Raw genomic sequence first — 26,341 nt, 5'->3', positions numbered from 1 at the left:
GACAAATATCAAACTCAGTACCTTGGACCTGAACAAGAATGTTCTCTTTCTTGCATCCAGATCCATTGGTAGCCTCCACAGTGTAGAGGCCACGGTGTGTACGGTCAGCATCCCGGACAAATAGGGTGCTGGATCCTGCTATGTTGATGATGTCCATCATCTTTTTGGTAATCTCCACACCATCTCTGTACCAGACAACCTTGGGAACTGGGCGTCCAGTGATAGTCACTTTCAACCTAATGCTGTCTCCAGCCTTGACTGTCAGACCCTCAAAGTATTCTGGTCCAAACTCAATATTTGGAGAAGCTGGTTTGAGGAAAAGTTGGAGGCATTCAATTGTGATATTTAACTTTTATAAAAGTAGTATAAAAAATACATATATAATTTTCAGAATGATGACCTGAGAGTGACCAATTACTTAATGTCAAGAACAGCATTCAGCTCTGAATTTAACATTACAAATGTGTACTGTCATGTTGTCCTGTCATTACTTACCATTTTCACTTCTGATTGCAATTAAGCCTGAGGAGTTGGAGGGGGGACTGACAACTCCAATAGCATTTCTGGCGATTACTCTGAACTCATAGCGTTCATTAGTTGCCAGTCCAGTTACAGTATACTGACATTCATGTACATCAGTCAAGTTAGCCTTGAACCAGCGCCCATGTCCTTGCCGTTTCTCAATGTTGTAACCAGCAATTTTGCTACCACCATCTCGTTTAGGTGCCTCCCATTTCAGTGTCACTGAGTCGCTAGTCACATCAGTGTAATCAGGTTGGCCAGGAGGATCTGAAAAACATGAGACACATCGCTTAAATAATTTTTTCTTTTATTTTTACTAAATGCTATATGTGTAAAAAGTGTAAGCAAACATGATTTTAATTGCCTGAATCAGCACTCACCAACAGGACTAACAGCCATGGTTGACTTGCTCTCGTCACTCATTCGGCTGAATCCAGCATCATTCTGGGCATAGACTCTGAAGGAGTACTCAAGACCCTCAATAAGTTCCAAAATCCTATATTCTGTTTCTTTGATTAGTACAGTGTTCACCTTTTGCCACATGATGCTGTTCTTTTCCTTCTTTTCCACATGGTAGCCCTGAATGGGGGTACCACCGTCATAGATGGGTTTATCCCACTGGATGGTCATGCCATCATTAGTGACATTGTACACCACAGGTTTGCCTGGTGGGCCAGGAGGCCTGAACTGGTGCTTGGCAATGACCATCTGTGAGATCAGAGGCTCACTGACACCATATCTGTTCTCAGCACACACTCTGAACTGGTACTGGACACCTTTGATGAGGTTGGTGACTTTGTACTGAGTACCCTCTACACTGGAGCAAGCCATCTTCCAGTCAGGCTGGGAGGTGTCGCGCTTCTCTACAGTGTAGCAGGTGATGTCTCCACCGCCATAGTCATCTGGTTCATCCCAAGAGATCATGATGCTTTCAGCTCTCACTTCATCCAGTCGGATGGGTCCAACAGGCTTTGATGGAGGTCCAAGTGTGATGACATGGATGTGGAAGGATCTCCTGTTGACTTTATTGTCAAGGGTCAAGGTGTATTTACCTTCATTCTCCTTCTTCACGTTCTTAATTATTAGAGTGGCTTTGTTTTCTGTCTTCTTGAAACGTATTTGGTCACTCTCCTTTAGAGGCAGGTTGTCCTTTAGCCACAGGAGAGAAGGTCTTGGTTTACCTTTGTAAGGCAGCTCGATGTGCACATTGTGACCCAGGCGAACACTGATGCGGCCCGTTGGATATTCTGCAAGGCTTGCCTCAGGTGTGATAATATAATCAATGACTTTGATGGGCCCAATCTCAACAAAGTCACCCTGGCCCTTCTCATTCCTTGCAGCAACTCTGAAGAACATTTCTGAGTGCTCCTTGAGTTTCTTGACCTCAAACTCACACTGTCTGCTAGTTCCACCCAATGACCAATCCTCATTCTTGAGTTTCTTCTCAATAATGTAGTCTGAAACTATGCTGCCACCATCGTAATCTGGCTTTAGCCACTGTAAATGAACAGATGTTTTGGATGAATCCTTCATAGAAACCTCTTTGACTGGACCTGGAGTTTCTGTAGCCTTCACAGGCTCAAGTGTTTCACATGGATCTCCAATACCATTCTCATTCTCTGCCAACACACGGAAAAAGAAGGATGTCTTTTCTGAGAGATCCTCAATGGTGTATGTAGTGTCTGTGCATTTTGTTGTCACTGCAGAGTAGGATCTCTTGGAAGAGTCTCTCTTCTCAACAATGTAGTTTGTGATCTCAGCACCTCCATCGAGCAGTGGAGGTTCCCAGCAGAGAGTAACCTTTCCACGGGTCACATCCCTCAGGACCAAGTTCCTGCAGTGAGCTGGAGTGTCCTGTACCTTTACGGACAGGTTCAGCATCTTGGGCTCTCCAACACCATTCTCAATCTTTACTGTGTATTTTCCAGTGTCGAGCCTGGTCACCTCACGCATAACAAGGACTGTGGTAGTGTCGGAGTGGTGGAACTCATAGTTGGGGTTACGATCAATGCATTCTTCTCCCTTGCTCCAGGAAGCAGTTGGAGCAGGTCTGCCCTTCAGAGGAACAGAGAGCTCCACATCCTTGCCAGCCTTAACAATGTAGTGAGTTCTCATTGCCACATCTGAGTCAATCTGGGCCTCCTCTGTGAAAATTAGAAAAAATTTACAACGTCACACATCCATAGGCGTACTGTATGAGCAGTATAAGAGAAAATGTATTGTAGACTGAAAACACTGCAACATTTTTATTATCAGGGCTTAAGTTACCCAGGATATCCTTAGCCTGCACAGGCTCAGTCATCTCCAAAGGCTCCCCACGGCCAGCACAGTTGACAGCAGAGACTCTGAAGAAATAATTGACATTTGGTTTTAGGTTGTGGACTGTGTACTCTGTTGTCTTGACCTCTCCCTTGGAGGTAACCATTGTCCATTCTTGCTCTCCCTCAACAAGCTTCTCCACCATGTAGCTGGTGACCTCACTGCCTCCATCCCATTCCGGCTTGGACCACCCTAAAGTAATGGATGTCTTAGTAGAGTCCACGATCTTCAGCTTGCGAGGCTCATATGGTGGATCTATAGGAAAAAAAAGTATTAGGTTGTGGATGTACGCTTATTTTTGATGTATCACTTGACAATCTTTGAATGTACTTACCCACTGGGTCAGCAGCTTTGTAGTAATCTGATGCATCAGAAAATGGCCCTTCTCCGGCCTTGTTAATGGCACAGACACGATATTGGTACTCGTTTCCTTCTGTCAGGTGGTAGACAGTTTGTTTTATGTCAGTGATAGGGTCTTTGTAAACTCTGATCCAGCGCAAGCTCTTCTTATCACGTCTTTCCAGGTAGTAGCCAGTGACAGCACTACCTCCGTCTACACCTGGTTTGTCCCATTCTACCACCATGGTGGACTTAGTAATGGTATTCACCTCCGGTGTACAGGGCTGACCAGGGGTTACTAGTGAAAGGGAAAACAAATTAGTTTAAGTAATGCAAATGTCTAGATGAGAAAGAAATAAATGAATTTATACAAGGAAAACAAGAACTGAGTAAAGGAAAAGTTAAAGAAACGCTCACAGCATAGCTCATAGAACTTTTTTTTTTTAATCATAGCAGTCTAAAACTTACCAAAGGCATTCTTTGCTATGACAGGCTCTGACTCCAGTGGCTCTCCACTTCCATACTTGTTAACACCCATGATACGGAACACATATTCATTTCCACGCACCAGCTTGCCAACAGTGACATGTGTCTGCTCCTGCTTATCTGAAACTGTTGACCAGACCACTCGGCTGGTTTCTCGCCTCTCAACAATGTAGTGGGTCACCCTGGAACCTCCCTGGTCAGACTCAGGCACAGGTTCCCAGCTTAAGATGATCTTATCTGCCGTGACGGAGTTGAAGTTTATGATGCCAGCTGGAGGTCCAGGTTTGTCTAAGAGGAAGTAAAAATAAGAGAGTAATAATGGAAGATGATCTAGGTTTGCAGTAAATTAAATTATGTCAGTTCAAATGGATTTAAGGTAAGAACTTCTACCTAAGATTTCAATCCTGATTGTTGCAGATGCTGATCCAAGAACATTCTTGATTTTGACCTCATATGAGCCAGTGTCAAGGCGAGTTGCATCCTTGATTAGAACAGCAGAAGAATCTGTTGTGCTTTCAACAGAGACAGTAGAGGATGCTACCAGCTCCTTTCCATCCTTGAGCCATTCAATGGTTGGTAGAGGCTTGGCCATGATTCCAACTCTGAGCTTAACTGAAGCTCCAGCCTTGTATTGAACAATATCCAGATATTCTGGAGGAAGGTCAATAGCTGGGGCACCTGTTTGACACAAAATATTACTACTGATGTATGAAATAAAATTAAATGAAAACAATACACATAATAATAGAAAGAAATAAAGAAAACTCACCAGATGCATCAACACAAGTGACTGGACCAGCAATGAGAGATGGGTTGCTAACTGACCCAACTACATTCTTTGCGTACACTCGGAACTCATAAGACTCATCTTGAGTCAATCCAGATACAGTAAAGCCCAGATCAATGATGTTTGTAAAGTTGGCCTTCACCCATCTTCCGTTGGGAGCTTCCCTTCTTTCCACATTGTAGCCAGTAATCTTGCTGCCCCCATCAAATGGAGGCCTCTGCCAGGCCAGGCTGACTGAACTCTTGGTAACTTCGGTGATACGGACATTTGCTGGAGGCTCTGGTACAATAAAATGAGAAAGATGCATTTTTATGAGACAACAAATAATTTTTTATAGTAAGTATATATGATTTAATGATTTTGATGTTGCTTTGAGACTAGAGATGGAGATCTAAATTAAATACACTTACCACAGGCATCAATAGCAAGCACTTCTTCAGAGATCTTGCTCATCTTTCCAATACCAGCAGCATTTTCAGCTGCCACCTTGAATTCGTAGATGAGACCAGCACAGATGTTTGTGACTCGCCACTGGTTTCCTGGGATTGCTGTCTTATTAACCTTCTGCCAGAGGATGCTGCTTCTCTCCTTCATCTGGAGATGATATCCAATTACAGAGTTTCCACCATCATTGACTGGCTCATTCCAGCAGACTGTCAGGCTCTCTCTAGATACAAAGCTGACCCATGGTGTTGATGGAGGTCCCGGAATAGCTGTAAAAGACAATATTCATGTATGCATTTATCCAAAAATATTTATCATCCATAAATAAGATTACCCTCTGCATACTGTATATCAACTTATCATCAGAAGAAAATAAGAGGAAAAGTTTATTCTGGAACAGAATAATTGAATAGACTGATGTTTATTACACATAGTTTACAGATGAGGAACATGATCACTAAAATTACACAATGAATTCAGGTGCAGTGACTTACTGTATGGAAGCTTTATCGTAACAGGTTTGCTGTCAATGTGGTCGCTGACACCATAACGATTTTCAGCCTTGATTCTGAATTGATATTCCTCTCCCTTGGTCAGTTTTGTCACCTTAATGGAGCTTCTGGCAATGCTAGTTGACACCTCTGCCCAGGTAGGAGTGCTAGTTTCACGTTTCAGAACAATGTAGTTGGTAACAGGACTGCCACCATCATATTCTGGAGGAGCCCATTTCAGACACACTGTGGTTTCGCCAACCTCTCCGATCTCAACTGGACCAATAGGAGGACCAGGTCTATCCAGCACAACAAAGACAATGAAGATCTTGGTGGTACCTCCTGCATTGGAGGCAGTGACTTCATATTTACCAGCATCACTTGAAGTGCTTTCCTTTAGGGAGATGATTAAACTGTCTGGTGTTACTTCTGTCTGTAGCCTCTGGGATCCTTTGATGGCAACATTGTTCTTGGACATAGTAGCCTTAGGCATGGGCCTGCCAGTTAGAGGAATTTCAAAAGTCAAGTCAGATCCTGCCCTCACATAAACTGTATTCTTGGGGTAGTTTTTTAGGTCAAACTCAGGAGCCTCTGTTGAAAAAGCAAACAGGACAGCAATAAATCATTGACCCAAAACTAGTACCACCATCTTTCTTTGTTAGATGGAAAGTTGCATTTATTATCACAATTTTTAAAAACATTATTTTAATGTAGATATCAAAATAGTAATAGCAGTAATAGTAAATAGAAGTCAATACCCTGTATTTCCTTCACAATAACGGGTACGATCATCTCTTTTGGTTCACTGAGTCCAGCATGGTTTTCAGCACGAACTCTAAAGAAATACTCTGCACCCTCCCTGAGATTCTTGATAGTATGGGTCATGGTCCTCACAGTGACGCACTTCACCCACTTTGTTTGTCCCTTCTCCAGGGCATCAATGAGGTAGCCAGTGACTCTACTACCACCATCGTATTCTGGTCTTGTCCAGGCAATTGTAATGCTGTCCTTGGTAACATTCACAACTCCAAGTTTCATAGGGGTACTCGGTACCTCTGTAACAGACAGTAGAATTTTTTATCAAGTACATTTTGTGTAAATAACGAAGGTTGCATAAATTCTATATTGGATACTTAATATGTTACCTGTAATCTTGGTTCCACCTTTAGCCTCCTGAGGGACACCCACTCCATACTCATTTTCTCCAATTATTCTGAAGTAATAAATGGCTCCTTCTTGCAAGTCTTCTACCTTGTAAGTGAATGCATGGCAGTTGCTGGTTACAGACACCCAAGCCTTCTTACTGGCCTCACGTTTTTCAACATGATAGGCCTTCACTGGATCACCACCATCATTCTCTGGAGCTTCCCAAGTGAGTGTTGCAGAATCTCTAGTCACTTCTGAAACTTTGACATTTACTGGGGGTCCAGGAGAGTCAAGCACCTTGACAAGGATGGGCAATGTGGCTTTTCCCAGTGGTGATTCAATAGTCACAGAGTACTCTCCAGAGTCATATCTAGTTGACTTCTCAATAGTGAGTGACGTGCTGGACTCAGTTGACTCAGTGGTTCCTCTGACATTCAGGTCAACACCTTCTTTGGCCCATGCCACTGATGGCGCAGGATTTCCCTTGAATGGTACATTGAGAGTAAATGCTGTTCCATGTTTAACTATGAGCACTTTACGCATCTCAACATCAACATCAAACGATGGCTCTGCAGTTCTGTCCGTAGCTGCAGCTGGATAAGAGTATGGGCTCCGTACACTGCTGCCAACTTTGTTTATTGCTTTGACACAGAATTCATATTGTCCATCTGTCTTTAGTCCGATGATTGTGAATTCTAAGCTCTTTGTAAGAGGGATAGCCTCAATCCATCTTGCTAGTTCTTCAGGTGATTCAGATAACTCTTCCTCCTCATATTCTTCCTCTTCTACTTCAACCTCTGGCTCTGTTTTGCGGATGTAGTCTCTGTATTCTACACTGTATCCAAGGATTGGAGCACCTCCATCAAAGTTTGGTGGTTTCCAGACAATGGACACACTGTCCTTAGTTGAACTGACAATCTTTGGCTTGGTTGGACGAGTAGGAACAACGAGAGGATCCAATGCTCTAAATGTTGCAGAAGGGTCACTTGGGGGACTCAGACCAGCAGCATTTTCAGCACAGACTCTGAAGTCATACTCACAACCCTTGCGCAGTTTGGTTATGACTGTTATACATTCAACAACAGGATCTCTGTTTACACGGATCCAGCGCATACCTGTCTTTTCACGACGCTCAATTATATATCCAATAACGGGGGTGCCTCCATCATTGGCTGGCTTGCACCAGGTGAGGGTCATTGAGTCTCCAGTTATGGCAGTAACATCAACACTAGTTGGAGCGGTAGCAAAAGTGTATGGATCTGTAATTTTTACAGCATCACTCTCCAGAGTCTCACCAAGCCCTTGCTTGTTGACAGCCAAAACCCTGAAGGTATACTCATTGGCCTTTAGCAGTCCTGTAACTTTGAAGAATGTTTTTGTGACGTTTCCCTTCACCAGCGTCCATGCCAAGCAGCTGGTCTCCCGCTTCTCAACAACATAATGTGTGATATCAGCACCACCAGTCTCCTGAGGAGGGCCCCATGAAAGAGTGCACGCCTCAGCTGTGAGACCTGTGATCTGCAGAGGTCCTGCTGGGGGTCCTGGCTTATCTAGAATCACGCAGTTTATTGGCATAGTAACTGTTCCAGCAATATTCTGTAGAGTCAGGGCATATTGTCCAGAGTCTCTTCTAATACTGTCCTTGATAATAACAGCAGTGCTAGTATCAGTTGAAACAATCTGGATTCTGGCTCTCAGCTCAATCTCTTTGCCATCCTTCGTCCAGGAAATGACAGGGGCAGGGCGTCCGGCAAAGTCAGCATTAATCTTCAGAGTTTCACCTGCTTTAACAAACACTGTCTCTCTAAACCGCACATCAATCATGATGCGTGGTGGATCCACATCATCCTTGACAGTGATGGGACCAGTGTTGTCTGATGGTTCACTGAACAATCCAGCTGCATTCTTAGCAATGACTCGGAAATCATACTGGCTACCTTCTGTAAGGCCTGTCACATCATAGTGGGTCTCAGGCACGTTGGTAAAATTGCATCTTGTCCAGCGTCCTTCGGGAAGGTCTCTGCATTCAATGATATAGCCAGAAACCTTGGCCCCACCGTCATACTCTGGTTTATCCCAAGACAAGGACACAGATGTTCTGGTAACCGCAGTGACTACTGGTGTGCCAGGAGGATCACATGGATCTCTGGCTGCTACTGCTTCACAGACTTTGCTGCATTTTCCAATACCAGCTATGTTTTCAGCATAGACACGGTATTCATACATCATCCCCTCTTCAATTCCAGTCACTTTGTATTCTGTATCTTTGATCATTACTCTGTTAATCTTTGTCCAAAGAATGCTAGAACGCTCCTTCCTCTCCAGATGATAGCCCAGAACTGGGCTACCACCATCACTCACTGGCTCATTCCAGGTCACCAACATGTAGGACTTGGTGGCCAACTTCACATTAGGAGTGGAAGGAGGTCCAGGTTGTTTGAAATTGTACTGAGCTGTAATTCCAGGGGAATCTAGATATGTACTCTTTCCATAACGGTTAACTGCATAGATACGGAATTGGTACTCTGCTCCATGTGTCAGACGACCAGCCTTGAAGCATGTCCTGGCAACACTGCTCGCTACTAGCTGCCATTCTTGTGTGTTTGTATCCCTCTTCTCCACAATATAGTTACTGATGGAGCAGCCACCATCATAATCTGGTGGTGACCAGGATAGTGTGATACTGTCTGAAGTCACTGCTTCCACCTTAATATCTTTAGGTGGACCTGGTTTGTCAAGAACAACAATTCCAATATCTGCAGTGACAGTTCCTGCTGTGTTAGCTAGTGTTATCTCATACTTTCCAACATGTTCTCTTTTAGCCTCTTTAATCAATATTTTGGATGAGTTTTCAGTGTTTAGGATAGTCACCGATGATGTTTGTTTCAGAGGAAGGCCAGCCTTCTTCCAGGATACAACAGGTTTTGGTCTACCCCGTATTGGAACCTCAAGGGTGAGGTCATCTCCTGCCTTTACACTGTATGTAGAAAACAGTAAACTGACAGATGGTTCAATTGCAACATCCTTTGCAACCACAGGCAAGCCAAAATCCTTTGGCTCACTCTTTCCTTTCTCATTAATTGCAACAACTCTGAATAAATAGGCTTCATTAGGTGTCAGATTGGGAATGGTTGCTTCAGGCACCTTGACTGTGCATGCTGTGCCCCATTTATCCCCACTCTTAGGCTTAAATTCTACATTGTAGCACATCACTTTGCTTCCACCATCATGAGCAGGTTTGTCCCATGCCAGTGACACACTGGTCTTTGTCAGATCTACAAGGGTAACTTTGTTTGGTGGCAGAGGTACTTCAGCTACTTTGATTTCTTTGGTTTCAACCATCTGTCCTTGGCCATATTCATTAATAGCACAGACTCTGAAATAGAAAATGCCACCCTCTGGCAGCTCTTCAATCTTAAATGTGTTGGCTGTGCAATTGCTGGTGACAGTAGTATAGGCCTTCCTGACAGACTCCCTTTTTTCTACAATGTAGTTTGTGATTTTTGAACCACCGTCGGATAGTGGAGTATCCCAGGATAGAGTCACTGAATCTTTCTTGACCTCCTTCACAGCAAAGTTTTGTGGTGCACTCGGTGTATCCAAAATTCTCACAGCAACAACTGCAGATTTCGTTCCACTGCTGTTGTTTAGTGTTAGTGAATATTTGCCACTGTCAAAGCGGTTCACATTGTCAATGACTAGCATTGTGTATGAACTAGTGGTGTCAATAGCTGTGCGATCTGTCAGAGCACCCTCAACTTTCTCCCATTTTACACTAGGTTCAGGCCTTCCTCTGATGGTGACAAACAAACGCAAAGTTCCACCAGCACGCACAGAGACCACCTTTCTGAGATCAGCATCCAGCTCAATCTCTGGTGCTTCTGTCCTGTCAGAGGTAACCACAATGCCATGGACATTGGCTGCCTCACCCACTCCCTCAGAGTTGATAGCACAGACACGGAACTGGTACTCTCCACCCTCCTTCAGGTCTGTTATTGTGAGTTTAGTGGCTTGAATTCCAGTGGGTGGTGTACACATGGTCCATTCTTTTTCAACTAAGGCCTCTAGTGCTGGTGCTACCTCTGCCTCCACCGTTGAAACAGGCACTGATGTATACTCTCTCATTTCAACAATGTAGCCCTTGATGTAAGCACCACCATCAAAGGCAGGCTTGCCCCAGGACAGTGATGCAGATGATTTTGTGTAGTCTGTCACCTTCGGATGGTGTGGAGGTCCAGGTGGTGTTGTGGCATCACATGCTCTGTAGAATAGGGACAATTCACTGAGGTCTCCTATTCCAGCTTCATTCTCAGCTGCAACGCGAAACTCATAGAAGTGATCCGTCATCAGAGCTGTGACCTTGAAGTAGGTACCAGTCAGCTTTTGTCTGTTGCACTTTGTCCACCTTACACTGTCTTTGTCACGTTTTTCAAGGTGATAGCCTGTAATGTCAGCTCCACCAGTCTGTTCAGGAGCAGTCCATGATAAAACCATAGAGTCTTTAGTGATCTGACTTGCTTCCGGAGTTCCTGGAGCACTAGGTGGCTTGTAAGGATTGCGTGCAATGACAGGTTCACTCTCAAGATAATCACCCACACCGTATTTATTGACTGCCCTGACTCTGAAAATATATTCGTCTCCTGGAAGCAAATTTGTTAGTTTATGGTACAGAGTGTTGATATTTGATGCAGCTAATGTCCAAGACAACCTGCTAGTCTCTCTCTTCTCCAGGACATAGTGAGTAATACTAGCTCCTCCATCTAGCACTGGCTCAGACCATGCAAGGATGCACCTGTCTGCTGTGACTCCCGTCACCTTCATCGGTCCAGTGGGTGGACCTGGTTTGTCAAGGACTTTGACATTAATTGGGAAGCTCTTTGTACCACCTAGATTTTTAAGGACAAGTTCATAGTGGCCACTGTCAAGCTTTGTTACATCTTTAATGGTTATGGCTGCACGTTTTTGTGTAGTTTTTTCCTCAATACGCAGAGCTTTGTCCATTTCCTTGCCCTCTTTTAGCCAGAGAACATTGGGAACTGGTTTTCCATAGATGTCTGCATCAAGAAGCAAGTGTTCTCCAGAATTTACAATAATTACATCCTTATATTTAGGATCCATTGAGGCCCTTGGTGGTTCAATTTCATCAGTAGCAGTAATGGGTCCAGAGCTGTCAGATGGCTCACTGAAAACGCCAGCTGCATTTCTTGCAATAACTCTGAATTCATATTGCTGATTCTCTGTCAGACCAGTAACAGTATATTCTGTCTCAATTATGTTAGTGAAGTTGTCCCTTACCCAACGCCCATCAGGGGAGGAAAGATCTTTCTTTTCCACAATATATCCATTGACTTTGCTCCCTCCATCATACTGAGGCTTTGTCCACTGAATCTTGATTAGATTCTTAGAAATTGACACTGCTTCTGGAGCCCCAGGAGGATCACATGGGTCACGAGCAACAAATGACTCAGACACTTTACTGCATCTGCCAATGCCAACAATATTTTCAGCATAAACTCTAAATTCATATCCAAGACCCTCCTCTAGATTGCAGATCTTGAACTGAGTGTCAGTGATGAGAGTCTTGTTTAATTTGTTCCACAGGATGCTACTTCTCTCTTTGCTTTCAAGATGGTAACCAATAACTGCACTTCCACCATCATTGACTGGCTCATTCCATTCAATGATCATCATTTCCTTTGTTGCAGATTTGACAAATGGTGTTCCTGGAGGCCCTGGTGGTTTGTATGGATATTGCACAACAATAGCCTTGGATTCCAAAGGCACACCTTTTCCATATCTGTTTTCAGCGATGATTCTGAACTGGTATTCTGCACCAGTCTTCAGCTTTGTTACCTTAAAAACTGTTCTAGCAAGCTGTGTGGTGACTGACTGCCATGTTGTTGTGGTGGTGTCTCTCTTCTCTACTATATAGTTCTTTACCTGGCATCCACCTGTGTAAGCTGGGGGCTCCCAGGAGAGATGGACAAAGGTGTTGCTGACTTCAACAACCTTCACTGGGCCTGTTGGTGCACCAGGTTTGTCAAGGATAATGATGGTCACTTCCTCACTTATTGTGCCAGCATTATTGGTAGCTGTAACTGAATATTTGCCAAAGTCCTCCCTACAAGCGTCAGTGATTTGAATTCCAGTTGTTGCTGAAGTGTTTATTATATTGACTCTGGATGTCACCTTTAATGGCTGGCCATCCTTGGTCCATGTGACTTTAGGTTTGGGCCTGCCATGCACAGGGAACTCCAACTTCAGATCTTTTCCAGCTAATACACTGTAAGTGTTGAATTGCATTGTAATGCTTGGCTCCATTGTCATATCACTGGCAACAACAGGTGCAGCAAGTGCCTTTGGCTCACTCTTACCCTTCTCATTGAAAGCAATGATACGGAATAGGTACTCTGTTCCAGCTGTGAGTCCTGTGACAGTGCCCTCACATGTCTTTGTATTTGCTGCAACTCCCCATTTATCTGTACCTTTAGGCTGCATCTCAATTAGGTAGCCACCTATTTTACTGCCCCCATCATGCTCAGGCTTCTCCCAGGCAAGTGAGGCGCTGGCCTTGGTGACATCAGTGAGAAAGACTTTTCCAACAGGTAGTGGAACCTCAGATGCCTTGGAAGCTGTCTTTGTTTCAACAGCTTGGCCAATTCCATAGTCATTCTCAGCCATTACTCTGAAGTAATACATAGCACCTTCAATCAAGTTCTCAACTTTGAATGTTGTCTTTGTGCATTTAGTGGACACGTTTGCATATGCCTTTCTGGTTGATTCACGTTTGTCAATTACATAATTCTTGACTTTTGAACCTCCATCAATCAGTGGGGCATCCCATACAAGTGTGACAGAGTCCTTTCTGACATCTTTAACCACAAGGTTATGAGGGGGACCTGGTGTATCTAGGACTTTAACAGCAACAAACTCAGATCCAGAGCCACTGCTGTTGGTCAAATTCAGAGTGTATTTTCCTGAATCACTCCTGTCACATGAGTCAATGGACAGCTGTGTGAAGTTAACACCTTTCTCAACTAATGCCTTTTCAGTCAAGTTTCCCTCATCCTTGGTCCACTTAATCTCAGGTGTTGGCCTGCCCTTGAATGGAATATGAATTCTAACAGATGCACCAGCTTTAACAGTGATGCCCTTCCTCAGCTCAGAGTCAAGTTGGATGTGTGGTGGATCTAGCCTTTCCTCTGTCTTAGCGGTTCCAGAGAGAGCTGCTGGCTCACCAACTCCTATTTTGTTCAGAGCACAAATCCTGATCTTGTACTCCTGGCCTTCAGTAAGCTTAGTAATTTCATATTTGTTGACACGCAAGCCAGTTGGGGGAGTAACCATGGTCCATTCCTCCTCCTCAGCCTTACAGACTTCAACAATATATCCCTGAATTGTGCTTCCACCATCAGACAGAGGCTTGCCCCATGATACTGTAATAGAACTCTTTGTAGAGTCAATTACATTAACGTATGTTGGGGCACCAGGTTTATACTTGGGATCACAGGCCTTATAGTATGAACTTGCAAGACTTGGCTCTCCTACTCCAACTAAATTCTCAGCAGAAACTCTAAATTCATACTCATGGCCAGTGGTTAGGCCTGTAACTCTGAAGGAGAGATCAGTGACCTTTTGCCTATTGCATCTAGTCCATTTGATTCCACTTCTATCTTTCTTTTCAATTATGTAATTTGTGATCTCACTGCCACCATCACTTTCCGGGGTAGACCAAGTAATGGTCATTCCATCATGGGTGATGTTGGATACATCTTGAACGTGAGGTGCACTGGGAGGAACAAACGGGGTCTTCATAATCACTCCACCAGACTCCAGTGGCTCACTGACACCATAACTGTTAACTGCCATTACACGGAACATATATTCATTGCCCTCCAATAATTTGGTGACTTTGTAGCATGTGGTCTCACATCTGTTAGAAACAACAGTCCAAGCTAGACGGCTGGTTTCTCTTCTCTCAATGATGTAATGTGTAACAAGACTGCCTCCATCATGTTGAGGGGCACGCCATACCAGTGTGCATCTATCTTCAGCTACTCCAGTAATATGGAGGGGTCCCTCACACGGGCTAGGCCTGTCCAGGACCACGACTTTAAATGGAACAGTTTCACTGCCAGCCTCATTTGTCAACAGAACTGTGTAAATTCCGCCATCAATCCTGACAGAGTCCTTAATGACAATCATTGCATGGTTTTCTGTGTTTTTTACCTCTAGTCTGAGTGTATTTTCAATTGGTTTATCATCCTTGAACCACTGAATTGTAGGAGGTGGTTTGCCATGAACATCAGCATTTAACTTGAATGTCTCTCCTGCGTTAATGATAATTGTCTTCGTAAATGCAGGGTCAATAGAAAATTTGGGTGCCTCAACTGTATCACTTGCAGTGATAGGTCCGCTGTTGAAGGATGGTTTGCTTATGGTGCCAACAGCATTTTTAGCAATGACTCGGAAATCATACTGGGCTTTTTCTGTTAGGCCAGTTACAGTAAACTGGGTCTCTGTCACGTTAGTGAAATTTGCCCTTACCCACCTGCCCTCTGGCAGATCACGCTTCTCCACAATATAGCCAGTTATATTACTACCACCGTCATACTCTGGTTTACTCCACTTAATGACAATCGTGTCTTTAGTCACATGGATGGATTCTGGTGTGCCAGGAGGATCACATGGATCACGGGCAATGCAGCCCTCTGAGACCTTACTGCACCTGCCAATGCCAACAATATTTTCAGCGTAAACCCTGTATTCATATTCAACGCCTTCCTCCAAGGGGTGTGACTTGAAACTGGTCTCATGAATAAGTGTCTTGTTGATCTTAACCCAGAGAATACTATTCCTCTCTTTCCTTTCCAGATGGTAGCCAAGAACAGGGCTGCCTCCATCTGTGACGGGCTCATGCCACTCAACATTCTGGTGATCCCTAGAGAGAGATGAGATGAAGGGAGTGCCTGGGGGCCCTGGTTCTCTGTATGGGTACTGGGCAACAACAGCAGATGAATCCAAGCCATGACTCTTGCCAAAGCGGTTTTGAGCAATGATCCTGAACTGGTACTCAGCTCCAGTCTTCAGTCTAGGCACTTTTATAGTGGTTCTGGCACAATTAATAGTGACATTTTCCCATGTTGTTGTTGTAGTATCTCTCTTCTGCACAATGTAGTTTGAAATCTGGCAGCCACCGTTGTGTTTTGGTGGAGCCCATGAAATAGTGACACTCTGTGTTGTGATTTCATCAAACTTCACAGGGCCAGAGGGAGGTCCAGGCTTGTCAAGTACAATGATTTCAACTGTTGTATCCTTCTTTCCAGCTGAGTTTGCAACATTTATACTGTACATGCCACCATCATCACCTGCTGACTCCTTAATGCTCAGTGTTGTATGTGTTGGTGTATTGAGAATGTTGACTCTGGTAGTGAACTTTAAAGGAGCTCCATCTTTAGACCATGTGACGGTTGGTGTAGGACGTCCAAAGATGGGAATGTCAATTTTCAGGTCTTTCCCTACATTGACACTATAGCTGCTGAATGCTGGTCGAACATCTGGTTCAAAGACCAAGTCCTTGGTCATTACTGGACCAGCAAGTACTTTGGGGTCACTCTTTCCTTTATCATTGACTGCTGTAACTCTAAACAGATATTCCTCCCCTGGGTTCAGATTAGATACAGTAGTCTCTGTTGTTTTAAATGTGTTAACACCAGACCATTTCGTCTGGCCCTTGAGCTGCACCTCAAGTAGGTACTGCAAAACTCTGCTTCCACCATCATACTCTGGTTTCTCCCATGCTAAAGAGATACTAGTTTTGGTTTGGTCTGTAACAATTAAGCTCTTTGGAGACTGAGGCACCTCTGAGACCTTAACGGGGTCAACAGTTGCTGCAGGCAGACCGACACCATATGCATTCTCAGCAAGGACTCGGAAGTAATAACTGCAGCCCTCCTGGAGTGGCTCAATCTTCCATGAAAGAGCATGGCAATTTGTTACAACAGCTGCATATGTTTTACGTGTGCTTTCTCTCTTTTCAACAATGTAGTTTTTGATCTTGGACCCACCATCCAACAATGGTGGTTCCCATGCCAGTGTCACTGACTGGTTTGTAATTTCTTTCACTTTAAGGTTAACAGGAGCATCAGGTGTGTCAAGAACACGAACAACAACAAATGCTGCTTTGGTTCCACTGGAGTTCTCTGCAGCGACTGTGTATTTTCCACTGTCACTTCTGCTCATCTTGTCAATTACAAGAGATGTGTAACTGCTGGTCACCTCAACCTGAGCACCTTCTTTAAGAGCAGCTTCATCCTTGTTCCACCTGATGGTAGGAGCTGGCCTTCCTTTGATGGGAATAAAGAGCCTAAGTGAAGCTCCAGCTTTAATGGTGACAATATTTCTCAGTGCTGGGTCAATATCAAGGTCTGGCTCTTCTGCCCTGTCCTGGGCAACGACAGCTCCAGAGACATCGGCATGGTCGCCAACTCCAACTTTGTTAATAGCACACACTCTAAACATGTATGCCTGGTTTTCCTGCAGGTTTGCTACTTCAAACTTGGTTTTCTTGACACCCGTTGGTGGTGTGCAGATTATCCATTCTTCCGCAGGGGCATCTGCAGCTGGAGCCTCAGCTGATACTGTTGTAGTGCAGCACTCAACAATGTAACCTTGAATCTCACAGCCTCCATCGCAAACAGGTTTCCCCCATGACAGGAATACTGATGTTTTAGTTGTGTCAGTAACTCTTGGATTATGTGGTGGTCCAGGCCTGAAGATGGGATCAAGTGCTTTGTAGAATACAGTTGGGGAGCTTGGCTCACCAACACCTATAGCATTTTCAGCAGCTACTCTGAATTCGTAAATATGGCTTTCCAGGAGTCCAGTAACCTTGAAAGTCAAGTCAGTGACAGTTTGCCGGTTGCATCTGGTCCATCGTACACCCTCTTTGTCATGTTTCTCAATTATATATCCAGTTATAGGACTGCCTCCATCTTCAGATGGAGCCTCCCAGGTAAGCACCATGGAATCTTTTTTAATATCTGAAACTTCTACATTCTTCGGTGATCCTGGGGACACATATGGATCTTTGATTATGACAGCGAAAGATTCAAGTGGTGCTCCAACTCCAAATTGGTTGACTGCATGGACTCTGAAGATGTATTCATTTCCTTCCAGGAGCTTAGTAACCTTTAGACAAGTATTCTCCACTTTTGGGCCAACAACAGTCCAGACTAGTCTGCTTGTCTCTCTTTTTTCCACAGTGTAGTGAGAGATCTTGCTGCCACCATCTTGTAGTGGTGGTTTCCATGCAAGGCAGCATCGGTCTTTCATTATTCCTGTTACAACAAGAGGTCCTTGCGGTTCTCCAGGTTTATCTAAAACAACCACATTGACATTTACAGCCTTTTCACCTCCTGGATTTTTTAACAGCAGTGTGTATTGACCTCCATCAGAAAGTTTAGCTTCTTTAACAAATATGTTGGCTTTTGTTGCAGTGTTTTTAATTTCTCTACGAATGGTGTTACCCAGTTCTTGCTCCCCAATCATCCAATGAATAGAGGGCAATGGTTTGCCATGAACATCTGCATCAATCTTGAAGTTGTCTCCAGCATTAACCACAATGTTTTGTGTGTACTCTGGGTCGATGCTGATGCATGGTGGCTCAATTTCATCTCTGGCAGTGATTGGGCCAGTGCTGTAAGAGGGGATGCTGAAAACACCAGCAGCATTTCTGGCAATGACACGAAACTCATATTGATTATCCTGCACAAGTCCAGTTGCAACATATTCTGTTTCAATGATATTAGTGAAATTAGCCTTCACCCAACGGCCTTCAGGAAGATCTTTCTTTTCCACAATGTAACCTGTAACCTTTGCCCCACCATCATACTCAGGCTTTGTCCAAACAATGCTAACAGAGTCCTTAGTAATCTTTGTTGCCTCAGGGGTGCCTGGGGGATCACATGGATCTCTTGCAACATGGCCCTCAGACACTTTGCTTGCTTTTCCAATTCCAACAATGTTTTCAGCATAAACTCTGTATTCATACTCCATTCCTGGTTCCAGACCACTGGTCTTGAAAGTTTGGTCAGTAATAAGAGACTTGTTTATTTTGACCCACAGAATGCTGTTTCTCTCTTTGCGTTCAAGATGGTAGCCTATGATAGGACTTCCACCATCATTGACAGGTTCATTCCAGGCCACCACCATGCTATCCTTTGTGCAGGCTGCAATGGATGGTGTTCCGGGAGGCCCTGGGAGCTTGTACGGATATTGAGCCAAGATACACTCTGATAAAAGACTTGGCCCTTTTCCATATCTGTTCTCTGCTGAGATTCTAAATTGATATTCAGAACCTGTCTTCAGTCTACCTGCCTTTATTTTGGTCCTTGCAAGGTTAGGAGATACAACCATCCAGATTGTCGTAGATGTGTCTCTCTTTTCCACAATGTAGTTTTTAATAGTGCAACCACCATCATAGTCTGGTGGGTTCCAGGAGATGGTGACACTGTCAGAGGTGACCTCCTCCAACTTCACTGGACCCCCTGGCTGGCCGGGTTTGTCAAGAACAACAATACCAATATTGGCAGTTGTTTGTCCTGCTGTATTACTTAGAGTGATAAGGTAGTGTCCAACATCATCCTTCGTAGCTTCTTTTATGTTGAGGCTTAGCATTGTGTCTGTTGCATCAAAGTTTACCCTGGTCGTTCTCTTCAGAGACTGGCCATCCTTTACCCAGGAGATTGCTGCTTTAGGGCGTGCAACATATGGCACTTCCACTATTAAATCTTCTCCTGCCAAAACACTGAATGTGTTGAACAACATTTTGGCAACAGGTGCAATCACAAGATCTTTTACAATTACAGGCACACCAATCTGACGTGGGTCACTTGTTCCCTTCTCATTTCTTGCTGCTACACGGAACATGTATTCTTCGCCTGCATTAAGTCCACTAATAGTAGCTTCTGTTTCTTTTACAATCACAGCCTGGGTCCACTTATCAACGCCCTTAGGCTGGATCTCCACAACATAACAGCCCACCCTGCTGCCACCATCATGTTCGGGCTTCTCCCAGGAGAGGGTGACACTATTTTTAGTAACATCCTTCAGGGTTATTTTGCCAGGTGGCTGTGGTTTGTCAGATACCTTAATTGATTCCCCAGTTTCTATGGGCAAGCCAATGCCGTATTCATTCTCAGCCAAAACTCTGAAGTAATAGTTGCATCCTTCCAGGAGCTGGTCAACTGTGAACTTGGTATAATGGCAGTTAGCATTAACTGTAGCATATGCTTTCCTTGTTGACTCACGTTTTTCAACAATATAGTTCTTAATCTTTACACCTCCATCATTCAACGGTGGTTCCCAAGTTAGAGTAACAGCTTCATTTGTTACAGCGGTAATGTTCAGATTCTGTGGGGCACTTGGTGTATCGAGCACCCTGACTTGGACTGTAACTGTCTTGGAGCCAGAGCTGTTTTCAACTGTAAGATTATACTTCCCACTGTCGAATCTATTTACATTTTCAATTACAAGTAATGTATATGAACTTGTGCTCTCAATAGTTGCTCTCTCAATAGGGTCACCATCTCCTTTTGTCCATTTAGCCTGAGGAGCCGGTCTGCCTCTGATAGGCACAAACAGTCTGAGAGAGCAGCAGGCTCTAAGATTGACAACCTTGCGGAGATCCGCATCCAAATCAATCTCAGGTGGGAGGAGCCTGTCCTCTGCCTTGGCATTACCAGGTATGGATGCTGCTTCTCCAACTCCTTCACTATTTACAGCTGAGATGTTAATCTTGTACTCCTGGTTCTCCTTCAGGTTAATAATCGTGAATGATGTAGCAAGTAGACCTTCTTTAGGTGTCACAATGGTCCATTCTTCCTCTTCCTCCTTTTCAGATGGGATGCAGGTCTCCACTATGTAGCCAGTGATGTCTGAGCCACCATCATATACAGGTTTGTTCCAGGCAACAGTAATTGAGGACCTAGTAGTATCCAAAATTCTGGGGTTGCATGGAGCCCCTGGCTTGTACAGTGCATCAGTTGCTTTGTAGAATGGACTGGAAACACTTGGTGTACTCTGTCCAACAGCATTCTCACCAGTTATTCTGAATTCATATTCATGTCCAGCAACAAGACCAGTTGCCTTGAATTGTAAATCTTTGACTTTTCTCTTGTTGCATTTTACCCAGCGTAGGCCTATTCTGTCTTTCCTTTCAACATTGTAGTTGATGATAGGAGTTCCACCATCACTCTTAGGTGCTTGCCACATTACAACCATTGAATCTTTAGTGATAGCTGTCACCTCTGGATTTTCTGGAGGATCTGGAACCATGTATGGGTTGTCTGCAATTGTAGGTTCTGAAACAAGAGCCTCACCCAATCCATATTTGTTTACTGCCATAACTCTGAAGATGTATTCATCTCCTTTTAGCAGCTTGGTCACCTTATATTGCGTTACTTGAAGATCTGAAACCACATTGGTCCAAACCAATCTGCTTGACTCACGCTTCTCAATCACATAACCTTCAATCTTGGCACCACCATCATCTGCAGGTGGAGCCCATGTGAGTACACAGTTGTCAGCTGTGACATTAGACACCTTAAGAGGTCCAACTGGTGGTCCAGGTCTGTCAAGAACTTTAACATTAAAGATGTGCTTTGCAAATCCACCAACATTAGTAGCAGTTAAAACAAATTCCCCTCCATCTGATCTTATAGAATCCTTGTTAGATAGAGTGGTGGTCAATTCAGTAAATTTAACTTCAAGTTTCATTGTGTTCTCAACCTCCTTTCCATTCCTGGTCCAAACCATGGATGGTATTGGTTGACCAGCAATGTCAGCATCAAGCTTAAAGGATTCCCCTGCCTTCACTAGAATAAGATCCTTATAGATGGCATCAACCATAATGCGTGGTTCGATGACATCATCTTTGCAAATAATTGGGTCTGAAGGCTCAGAAGGCATGCTTACGGCACCTGCTGAGTTTCTAGCAATTACACGGAACTCATAGGAGGCATCTTGAGTCAGTCCACTGACAGTGAATGATGTCTCAATGATATTGGTGAAGTTTGCTCTGATCCAGCGACCAGCAGGCAGTTCTCTCTTTTCTACTGTGTAGCCAGTGATTTTGAAACCACCATCATATTCAGGCTTTGTCCACTGAATGGTAATGGCATTCTTGTTGACAAATATTGGTACAGGTTGACCTGGTGGGTCAACAGGGTCCAAGGCCAGCATTGGTTCTGAGGCCTTGCTAGGTTTACCAATTCCAGCCATGTTTTCAGCCATTACACGGAACTCATAAGCAATTCCATCTTCAAGCCCAGTGGATTTAAAGATGTTTCCGTTCACAAGACCCTTGCTGATCTTATGCCATATGATACTGCTTCTTTCTTTCCTCTCTACATGATAACCAATGACTTCATTTCCACCATCAGACACAGGCTCGTTCCAGCCGATTGTAATTGAGTCCTTGGTGAATGCAACAACACTAGGTGTCCCAGGAGGTCCGGGAACTTTGAATGGATAGGCAGCCACTACTGCCTCTGAGGTGATGGGTGGCCCAACACCATATCTGTTCTTAGCCTTTATTCTGAACTGGTACTCAGATCCAGTGGTTAAACGAATGGCTTTGAACATGGTACGGATGACAGTGGAAGACAGTTCTGTCCATGTCTGGGAAGTTGTGTCTCTAATTTCAACAACAAAATTGTTGATTGGAACACCTCCATCATTCTCAGGAGTGTCCCATGCAAAGATACAATAGGTACGAGATATTTCCACAATCTTGACTGGACCCTTAGGTGGCCCAGGTACATCATGCACTTTGATGAAAATGTTGTCTGACACAGAACCAACAATATTCTTTCCTGTCATGGTGAATGTACCACTGTCTGCACTGGTGCATTCATTTATGCTGAGGATAACAGTAGAAGCAGTAGTCTCCACATTGGTTCTCTGTGTGAGCTTCAGGGCTTGACCATCTTTCTGCCAAGAGATAGTTGGTCTAGGACGTCCCATAACTGGAATTTCAACTGTTATGTCATCTCCTGCCTTCGCAATAACAGTCTTCTGACATACACCCCGCAGATCAAACTCAGGCAGTGAAGTAGAATCTTTGACAACAATAGGTTTGCTGTCACACGGAGCACTTCTACCTGACTGGTTGACAGCCATTACACGGAAAATGTACTCCTCATTCTCATTTAGACTCTTCACTGTGAAATCCATGGCCTTGACTGTTGTTACATGTGCCCACTGATCAGTTCCCTTCTTCTGGGCTTCAAGGACATATCCTGTAATTCTGCTTCCACCATCATGCTTGGGTTTGGTCCAAGCCAGGCTCACAGAGTTCTTAGTTATATCAGTAGGAATAATACTTCCTGGCGGAGTTGGTGCCTGTGATGCACGAACTGGATCCAGAGTTTCAACAGCCTCACCAATGCCATACTCATTCTCGGCAGACACTCTGAAATAGTACTCGCAGCCTTCACCCAGGTCACCAATCCTGACAGAAGTGGTTTGGCAATTTGTAACAGCGGTAGCAAAAGCCTTACGTGTTGATTCTCTCTTCTCAATTATGTAGTTTGTGATCTTGGATCCACCATCAATAAGAGGTATCTCCCACTGAAGAGTAATGCTTTCCTTGTCAATCTTGACTGGTTTTAAGTTAAGTGGAGGTCCAGGTGAGTCCAGAACTCTCACGTGGATATTGGCGCACTTCTTTCCAGCTGAATTTTCAAGGGTGAGCTCGTATTTCCCTGCATCAATCCTTGAACTCTCAGGAATGAGTAGCATTGTAAATGACTCAGTGCTGTCAGTGACTGCACGTGGGACAGGACCACCTTCCTTAGTCCAGGTAACTGTAGGTGCAGGACGTCCCTTGATTGGCACAAAGAGTCGAATAGAGCAGCCAGCCCTGACGACAAGAGTTCTTCTCAGCTCAACATCCAGCTCCAAGTCTGGTTCAGCTGCACACTCTACAATCTCAACCAATTCCTGGGTTTCAGCAGGTTCACCTACTCCTTTTGCATTTACAGCACTAATTCTGAAGTGATATTTTGTACCAGTTCCTAGTTCTGGAACGACAAACTCTGTGATTCTAAGTGGAGACGTAGTATCTTTCACCCATTCTTCTGTTCCCTCCTTTTTGTGCTCAATCAGATACCCAATGACTTCAAGTCCACCATTATCAAGAGGTTTTCCCCAGTTTAGAGTGGCAGTGGTCTTGGTTGTATCTGTGACTCTTGGGTTTACTGGAGGTCCAGGCACAACTGCCAAATATAAAAGAAGTGGTTAGTGTCCTAACTAAATGTAACATTCTGAAATACTGAAATACTAACTTTAACTTTTTTTTACTTACAGGCAGCAACAACTGTTCTAACAGGCACAGATGGTTCACTTGGCTCTCCAAATCCAGCTTTGTTCTCAGCAAGAATGCGGAACTCATACTCTACACCCTCAGTAAGACCAGTGACTTCAAAGCTGAGCTCAGTTACAGATTTCTTGGATGCCCTGATCCATCTCATTCCCCTTTTCTCCTTCTTCTCAACACTGTAACCTATGATATCACTTCCTCCATCCTCAGCTGGTCTTCTCCAGGTCACAGTAGCTGAATGTCCATCTACTTTTTCAACCTCTGGTTTGGATGGTGGACCAGGAGGACCTACACATAAAAAGAAAATACAATCATGAATCTGCAAGTTAAGACTTTATTGATATTTAATGCTTTTATTTAAACTTTAAACATCTAAGTACAATAAACACATTGAAAAACAAACCTAACTGTACATACCAAATCTATCAACCATCTTGACTGCCTCAGAGTGAGATGGCTCACTGGTTCCATACTGGTTAATAGCAGAAACCCTGAAGAAGTACTCATTGCCCTGGATGAGCTTGTTGGCCACATAGTGACAGTCAATGACATTCTCTTCCAGGACAGTCCAGAGCAGACGGCTGGTCTCCCTCTTCTCCAGGGTGTAATACTTGATAGGAGAACCTCCGTCCTCAGTTGGAGCTGTCCATGTAAGAGTGACTTTTTCAGAGGAAACACCACTACATTCAATGGGCCCAGGAGCACCAGGAACATCCAGAACTTTGACTTTGACAATTTCTTCCTTTACACCAAAGGGGTTGCTGGCAGTGATGGTGTATTCTCCCGAGTCCTTTCTGCTTGCATATTTTAAAGACAGAGTAGAGGAAGTTGCAGTGGTCTCAATTTGAACAAGGTCAGAGGGTTTGAAGTACTTCCCTCCCTTTGACCAGCATGACGTTGGTGCAGGTTTGCCTGAAATGCTTGTGGCAGTAATGACAATTGTATCTCCAGCTCGCACAGTCAGACCTTCCATCACTTGTGCGTCAATAGTAATGGTTGGTGCAGCTGTTGAAGAAAGCATTAAACATTTAATTTATCATGTAGTATACCGTGTCTCTAGCTTGTGGTCATACTCTCTTACTGAAATGATCAGAATCGCATAAAACGCAATTTTGTATTCTCACCGTATTCATCTCTGCAGATAATGGTATCTGTTTGTTCAGATGGTGGACTAAGTGCACCAGCAGCATTCTTTGCCCTGATTCTGAACTCGTATTTGCAGCCTTCTTGCAGATCAGTGACTGTGTATGCAGGCTCTACTACATTCACATTGTTGGTCTTCACCCAGACCTTAGATGGCAGGTCGCGCCTCTCAATAATGTAGCCAGTCAGCCTGTGGCCACCATCAAACTGTGGTTCGGTCCACTGCAGGGTCACAGTGCTTCGGGTGATGCTGACCACATCAGGTTTACCAGGGGCATCTAATAATAAAGAAATAAAAATAGGAATTTAGTGTTGTGTCATTGAATTAGTCTTTGTTTTGTAATTGTTGCCACTTGAACAATTTAAACTTACCAATGGGATCCAGGGCTACCTGTGGATCTGTGGGAGCACTTGGTCTGCCAATGCCAGCCAAGTTGATAGCCATGACTCTGAACTCATATTCAAGGCCTTCAGTCAGCCCAGAGACCTTGTGCTCCCTCATCTTCAGGGCAGCTGGGCTCGCCCTCTTCCACAAAATACTGTTCCTCTCCTTGAACTCAACATGGTAGCCTACATGTAATATCAATGAGGGAAAAAACGTCTACATTAAAATCGCATTTCAAATACACAACATATAAATATCAAAAGGTAGTACAGATAAAATGAATGTTTATTGACAGAATAAACAACAGATGTTTGACGTTCAAGCCGAGTGCACCTGTAATTGGAGATCCTCCAGTCTTCCTGGGGTCAGACCAGGCCAGGTAAGCAGAGTCATGACGCATGCTCATGATTTGAGGAGGGAGAGGAGCATCTGGAACATCTGTAGAAAAGCAATGATCAAACAGTTAGCAAAAAGCTCCATTTTAAGTTCAACACTATTCTGCTTTGAAAAAATATAAAAAAGTTACAGATACTTACTAAATGGATGTTTAGCAACAATGGGCTCAGACTTTAGTCCTTCTCCCACACCGTACTTGTTCTCTGCACAGACTCTAAAAATATATTCTGTGCCCTCGTGGAGGCCAGTAACCCTCATGGTGTTAGTCTCGACAGCAGACGACACAGTGACCCACATATTGGTAATGGAGTCCCTCTTTTCCAGGATGTAGTTGGTGATCTCTGAGCCACCATCATCTTTGGGAGCACCCCACTTCAGTGTAGCACCATCAGCAGTAACATCTTTGAACTTAATGGGTCCAATAGGGATGCCAGGTTTACCCACCACCCTAAAAGGTGAGCGGTTATTAAATAGTTTTTACCTGTGCTAATGATTGAATA

At 44.1% G+C, this 26,341-nt stretch overlaps 1 protein-coding gene across 1 annotated transcript in view; it reads right to left on the bottom strand.

Moving 5' to 3' along the window:
* ttn.1 (titin, tandem duplicate 1) overlaps window positions 1–26,341 on the bottom strand; it is a 166,618-nt gene that overhangs the window by 20,924 nt on the left and 119,353 nt on the right. The window contains 18 exon segments of the mRNA XM_026376632.1: window positions 22–306; window positions 496–789; window positions 903–2,666; window positions 2,791–3,096; window positions 3,176–3,478; window positions 3,649–3,954; window positions 4,057–4,344; window positions 4,436–4,732; window positions 4,864–5,166; window positions 5,392–5,979; window positions 6,147–6,443; window positions 6,534–23,813; window positions 23,903–24,205; window positions 24,335–24,922; window positions 25,042–25,338; window positions 25,433–25,630; window positions 25,779–25,883; window positions 25,982–26,289. Of these exon segments, the coding sequence (XP_026232417.1) occupies window positions 22–306; window positions 496–789; window positions 903–2,666; window positions 2,791–3,096; window positions 3,176–3,478; window positions 3,649–3,954; window positions 4,057–4,344; window positions 4,436–4,732; window positions 4,864–5,166; window positions 5,392–5,979; window positions 6,147–6,443; window positions 6,534–23,813; window positions 23,903–24,205; window positions 24,335–24,922; window positions 25,042–25,338; window positions 25,433–25,630; window positions 25,779–25,883; window positions 25,982–26,289 (24,110 nt within the window).

The sequence above is a fragment of the Anabas testudineus genome, chromosome 21 (assembly GCF_900324465.2).
Source record: "Anabas testudineus chromosome 21, fAnaTes1.2, whole genome shotgun sequence".
NCBI classification, from domain to species: domain Eukaryota; kingdom Metazoa; phylum Chordata; class Actinopteri; order Anabantiformes; family Anabantidae; genus Anabas; species Anabas testudineus.
The sequence above is the reverse complement of the archived record's forward strand: the minus strand, read 5'-3'. Positions and strand labels throughout refer to the sequence as shown.